Raw genomic sequence first — 6,470 nt, 5'->3', positions numbered from 1 at the left:
GTAGAACAGCACTTCCCAGACTGGGCCGGTTTGATAGTTTTTCAGTGTCTGAGAAGTAATTTAGGGGGGGAAGGTAGTTCTTCCACCTAAAGAAGAGGGTGACAAAGCTAAAACGGCAACTTAAGGAGGAAGGTAATAAGATTGTTGCATTTTTTTGCTTTGTTGCTCACAGCCTTGTTTAGTGGGTTAGATTTAGTTTTCATTTTCAGTATGAGTGTCTGCAGTGTGGTGACAATAAATATTAATGGTGCCAAGGATGTATAAAAGAACACAGCTTTTTCAGTTAATTAAATGTAAAGGAATCGATGCATCTTTTATTCAATAAACTCAGTGATGGGCAGAATGAAGCAGATTGGCTGAGAGAGGGAGAAGGTGAAGCCTTTCTTAGTCACAGCAGCGCCACGTCTGGGGGCGTGGCCGTGACACGTCTGGGGGCGTGTGGAAATTTGTAGGAGAGCAGCACAGTTTTACACTAGGCTATATACCAGTGAATACAGAGCACACTTTCTTAGACGGCCTTCTGCAGGTCGAAGAGGCCATCCTGGGTCTTGACGGGCTGCAGAATGCCCTTCAGGGCGTGGAGGGTGGGAAAGCCCCAGGCATTGGCGGACTGCCTGTGGAGTTTTATAAATCCCTTTGGCCCGTGATCCTTCCTTTGGAAGTCTCAAGGCTACTGGGTCTGGATACTGGTCTGATTTCCTAAATTTCATTTAAGGGCAATCCAAGATGGCAGTGTGGATCAGCAGGAAGTGTTTGATTGAGGGCCAAACTGACAGCAGTGTTGTAAATGTGTTTAAAAGATTAGTGAAGAGTCGTATAGTCATAGATTTGAGGTTTTATTCTGTTATGAATGATTTGAAAATATTTCGGGTTACAATGGTGTTTTGTGCTCTGTAAAAGATGAGGGAGTGGGTTTTTGGTGATTTTCTTTCATTTAAATTTTCTGTTTTATTGTAAGGTGTGTTTAAATGTGTGTTTTGTATGTTGTAATTGATTAATAAAGTTTATTGAAATCTCCCTCTCCCTTTGTCCCTCTCTCTCTCTCTCTCCCTCTCTCCCTCCATCTCTCTCGCTCTCTCTCTCTCTCTCCTTCCCTCTCTCTCTCTCTCTCCCTCTCTCTCTCTCCCTACCTCCCTCCATCTCTCCCTCTCCCTCTTTCTCCCTCCCTCTCTCCCCCTCTCTTTCTCCCTCCCTCTCTCTCTCTCTCTCTCTCTCTCTCTCTCTCTCTCTCTCGCTCTCTCTCTCCCTCTCTCTCTCTCTCTCCCTCCCTCTCCCTCTCTCCCCCCCTCTCTCTCTCTCTCTCCCTACCTCCCTCCATCTCTCCCTCTCCTCTCCCAGTGCAACAAGGTGTTTCAGAGCAGTGTCCATCAAGCAGGAGAAGGTGTCGGGGGCTGATGAACACTGTCATCATGTGCTGTTCTCGAGCCCTGCCACTAACCCCACTCCCTACGAGCTCACCTTCCAGCTGCTGGTCCGAGGGGCATGCCTGCTCGCGGGTAAGGCTCCGCCCCAGGGGGTGGGCCAGTTTAAATCCTGATATCTCCATTGGTCGGGTCCAGATCTTGGTTTATTTAAAAACAAAACATTTGTTTACAATAATCATTTTTATCAAGTATATTACATATTTAGCATTTGAAAGATGTTTATATCCAGAGTAAGTTACATTATTTATCACTATGAAAGTGCGTGTGCAGTGTAATATAATATAATGTAACATAACCTAATGTAATATGTAATGTAACAATGTAACAACAAACAATGTAATGTAACGTCCGTGAGTCTGTAGAGGAGTAATACGGTCTCGTCCTCCGTCCCGTGAGTCTGTAGAGGAGTGAAACGGTCTCGTCCTCTGCCCTGTGAGTCTGTAGAAGAGTGATACGGTCTCATCCTCTGTTCCGTGAGTCTGTAGAGAAGTGATACGGTCTCATCCTCCATCCCATGAGTCTGTAGAGGAGTGATACGGTCTCATCCTCTGTCCCGTGAGTCTGTAGAGGAGTGATACGGTCTCGTCCTCTGTCCCGTGAGTCTGTAGAGGAGTGAAACGGTCTCGTCCTCTGTCCCATGAGTCTGTACAGGAGTAATACAGTCTCGTCCTCTGCCCTGTGAGTCTGTAGAAGAGTGATACGGTCTCATCCTCTGTCCCCTGAGTCTGTAGAGGAGTAATACGGTCTCATCCTCCGTCCCGTGAGTCTGTAGAAGAGTGATACGGTCTTGTCCTCTGCCCTGTGAGTCTGTAGAAGAGTGATACGGTCTCATCCTCTGTCCCGTGAGTCTGTAGAGAAGTGATACGGTCTCATCCTCCATCCCGTGAGTCTGTAGAGGAGTGATACGGTCTCATCCTCTGTCCCGTGAGTCTGTAGAAGAGTGATGCGGTCTTGTCCTCTGCCCTGTGAGTCTGTAGAAGAGTGATACGGTCTCATCCTCTGTCCCGTGAGTCTGTAGAGAAGTGATACGGTCTCATCCTCCATCCCTTGAGTCTGTAGAGGAGTGATACGGTCTCATCCTCTGTCCCGTGAGTCTGTAGAGGAGTAATACGGTCTCATCCTCCAGCCCGTGAGTCTGTAGAGGAGTGATACGGTCTCATCCTCTGCCCTGTGAGTCTGTAAAGGAGTGATACAGCCTCGTCCTCTGCCTGTCTATTGTCCTAGAACATCACCAGGCAACTACAGGTCACGTCAAAAATCACATCATTAAAGTGTAAATGTACTTTCAAAAACCATTGCATAATCAGCAAAGTTAGGTGAGGGGAATCGAGTTGGGTGTGTGTTTCACGTTTCTGATGGTTCCTACATGCTAAATTCATTTCTTAAAAAACAGAATATTAACTGATTGTGTTTACATGTAGCTGTGTTTGAAACTGCATGTCGTAGTGTAATGTCAAAACCCAAAAGGCAAAGATGTCCTCTGTCCTGGTTCTTAATGGTGTTGGATATTTTACTTTTGAAACATTCAAGGCAAACCAATGAATGGCACCCAATTCAGTAAAAATCAATAAATATTTGATGTCTTTTATGTTTTCTCCACCTCCACCATCTCCATCTACACCTGTCTGTCTCCACCTTAACTGTGTTTCTGTTCCTTCCACCTGCCTCTCTTGTCTGTCTGTCTGTCTGTTGTTTTCCTCCTCAGGGTTAGAGAGCCCGACACATGCCCTCAGAGCAGACGCAGACCCCGGCGCTCAGTCTGCCTTTGCCACCTACATCACCCTGGCTGAGGGCCACCCATACGACCGCCACCTGGAGATCGTACTGCATCTGAGCGGTGAGTCGGGGCAGGGGCGGAGCACATGAAGGGGGTGGTACAGGAGTAGGCGTCAACCTGATCAGTTTCTCTTTTCTTTAGTTGTCAAGGACACAGCTAGGTAATTAAGGACTTTGGTCATCTCGGTATGACCCAGCCTCGACCTGCCTGACCCACAGGTGCTTTAAGACCAAAACTCACCAGCCAACCAACATGGCAAATGCTAATGTGTTGTATTTATCTGTCTGACTGTTAGGTGGGAGGTTTTTATCTGTCTGATCGTTAGGTGGTTTTTATCTGTCTGATTGTTAGGACGTTTTTATATGTCTGATCGTTAGGACGTTTTTATCTGTCTCTAGAATGTTCATACTGGTTCATTCAGATGGCCCAAGATCCAATTCCTTCACACTTTTGTGTCCACAGAGCCTCACAGCCCATTGGTTATCCTGGAGAGGGGCCGGCTTACCTTCAGCCAATATGAGCAGCAGATCAGTGCCCGGCGTGATTTCATTCGCTGTGTCCGCAAGGAGGCAGAGCCTGAGAAGAAGGTGAGAATCCATCACAGAAGGTGAGACTAGACCTCAGAAGGTGAGACTCCATCTCAGAAGGTGACTAGAGACTAGATCACACCTCATTCCCTGGCTGTGTCTCCTTCTTTTCAATAATTTCTCTGTAATCCTAAAGTCTCACTATCAGTCAGCACAAGGTACAGCAGACAAATTCAATTCAGTTTCTCAGTTCATTCAGTTCCTCTGGGTGCCAGATTATGAGTTTTTTACATTTTATTTTATTGTTTATGATTGTGGTTATACAAATCCTTAAAATCATTTTTACTTACAAATTTTTACTAGCAAGCGTATTTTTTCCTTCGTTTTGAGAATCAAAACAACTAAAGAGCCCTGATGTAAAGTGAAAAGGGTTGTAAAGGGTAAAGGGTTGCTTTTAACCCAAACATCTTTTACACTTTCCATAGATTCTCTTTTCAAAGTGATTTACAAGTAGCTTTCTCAGTACGACAGTGTGACAGTGTGTGTGCCGCTTGTGGCCGTTAGATGGCCAGCACCTACTCTACATGCCGGTCTCTCCGCTGCGGTTAATGGTACGACTGGAATCTCCAGCTGGAATTTGTGCGGAAGCGCTACCATAAAGACGTCCTCAACAACCCAGTGCTGATGCTGAACTTCTGCCCGGACCTGATCTCTGAGCCCCTGGAGCTCCAGCAGACGAGCAGAGAAGTTATCTTCCTCATCGACTGTAGTGGGACCACCACACAGCACTGTCTCTGCAGGATCAGGGTACAGAGGGAACTCCTCAGACCACTGCTCTCTTCCTCTCTCTCTCCTTCTCTCTCCTTCTCTCTCCTTCTCTCTCCTCCCTCAGTCATGGAGGACTGTCTGCTTCGGTTCCATATCAAATCATTTTCTCAAATGTCTTTGGACTTCCATGAGTAGGGGAATTTGAATTTGCTTTAATTGCTTTAATTCACTGGCTCTTAGTCACTGCCCTGTGGCCTACATAAGCACTTTATTGTTTAATGTCTAAGTATTAAAAAACACTAAAGCTCATTTTACAAACACTAAAGCTAATCTGAGTGAAATGAGCAGGAAACATGCAGATCTCAGACTGGCTGTCTGTCTAAAGGATCTTTAAGCCTGGCTGCTATCTGACCTCTTGTGCCCTCCTCTCTCCTCCTCTCTCCTCCTCTCTCCCCTCCTCCTCTCTCTTCTCCTCCCCTCTCCTACAGGAAGCTCTGCTGGTGGCCACTAAGGGCCTGCCTCATGGCGTCCTGCTCAACATCGTGAGCTTTGGATCCACTGTCAGACCAGTTTTTACCTCCAGCAAACCCTGCACTGATGTAAGTGTGGACCTGTCTGTCTGCTCCACACAGGGAACCTCCTGATCCTGGATCAGGTCTTTATTAAAGCCAGGAGCGTTTAGTAGGCTGAGTGGAAAACACATTATGTGTGACTTCTGAGTGTGTGTGTGTGTGTGTGTGTGTGTGTAAAAGTCGTAAGTTACCTGTGAGCTGATTTCCATGCTGATTATAATCCGTGTCCTGGCCTGTTCAGTTGCCATGGCAGGCCAGTGTCAGGTGTTAGCTGCTCCAGGGTCTTCCACAACAAACACCAAACACACCCACACACACACACACACACAATGTACCCATATGGCAAGCTGTGCTGCATTTTGCATCGTGTATTAGTCAGACTAAATCTGGTTTCTAGCTCTCTGAATTCTCTAAACTGGTCACATGCTAAACTAACCCACTCACATGACCCCCCCCTTGACAGTCTTGGTTCCTGTCAAGGTTTCTTCTTCATGCTCTAGGGGGTTTTTCCTCACCTTTGGCTTGTTCACTGGGGCCTTGGACCCGGACATTTGTAAAGCTGCTTTGTGACAACATCTGTTGTAAAAATCAATATAGAAATAATTTTGATTTGCTTATAATAGCCTAGAGACAGTGGTCAGATATGCCCTCATATGTTCTCATAAACAGAGTTCATACAAACTAATCCTGTTTCTATATCTTGGTCATAATCCTTTCCTCTTCTGTAGCTCACTTTAGCCCAGGTGTTCGACTATGTCCAGAAGTTGTGTGCGGACATGGGGGCCAGTAACCTGTTGGGGGCGCTGTCCTGGGTTTACCGCCAGCCAGTCCAACGCAGCTGCCCCCGCCAGATCCTCATCCTGACTGAGGGCTCCCTGGGATGCGTCGGACGGGTGCTAGAGCTGGTCAGACGGAACACCTGTAACGGCAGGTAATCACAGAACACCTGTAATACACCTGTAACGGCGAGTAATCATGGAACACCTGTAACACACCTGTAATGGCAGGTAATCACGGAACACCTGTAACACACCTGTTACACACCTGTTACGGCCGGTAATCACGGAACACCTGTAACATACCTTAGCGCACTTGTAATGGCAGGTAATCACGGAACACCTTTAACACACCTTAGCGCACCTGTAACGGCAGGTAATCACGGAACACCTGTAACAAACCTATAATGGCGAGTAATCACGGAACACCTGTAACACACCTGTAATGGTGAATAATCACGGAAAACACCGGTACCACACCTGTAACAGCGAGTAATCAAGAAACACCTGTAACACACCTGTAACAGCAGGTAATCACGGAACACCTGTAAAACACCTTAGCGCACCTGTAATGGCAGGTAATCACGGAACACCTGTAACACACCTGTAAGGGCAAGTAATCACGG

The 6,470-nt window shown here is 46.7% G+C and overlaps 1 protein-coding gene across 1 annotated transcript in view; it reads left to right on the top strand.

Moving 5' to 3' along the window:
- The window catches only part of vwa5b2 (von Willebrand factor A domain containing 5B2), a 31,238-nt gene that overhangs the window by 10,562 nt on the left and 14,206 nt on the right, over positions 1–6,470 (top strand). Inside the window, exons 5-10 of the mRNA XM_035527942.2 lie at positions 1,339–1,496; positions 3,130–3,261; positions 3,664–3,788; positions 4,359–4,535; positions 4,985–5,095; positions 5,797–5,999. Coding sequence (XP_035383835.2) covers positions 1,339–1,496; positions 3,130–3,261; positions 3,664–3,788; positions 4,359–4,535; positions 4,985–5,095; positions 5,797–5,999 — 906 coding nt within the window. The remainder of the gene's footprint in view (positions 1–1,338; positions 1,497–3,129; positions 3,262–3,663; positions 3,789–4,358; positions 4,536–4,984; positions 5,096–5,796; positions 6,000–6,470) is intronic.

The sequence above is a fragment of the Electrophorus electricus genome, chromosome 11 (assembly GCF_041902795.1).
Source record: "Electrophorus electricus isolate QZ-2024a chromosome 11, ASM4190279v1, whole genome shotgun sequence".
Lineage (NCBI taxonomy): Eukaryota > Metazoa > Chordata > Actinopteri > Gymnotiformes > Gymnotidae > Electrophorus > Electrophorus electricus.
The sequence above is the reverse complement of the archived record's forward strand: the minus strand, read 5'-3'. Positions and strand labels throughout refer to the sequence as shown.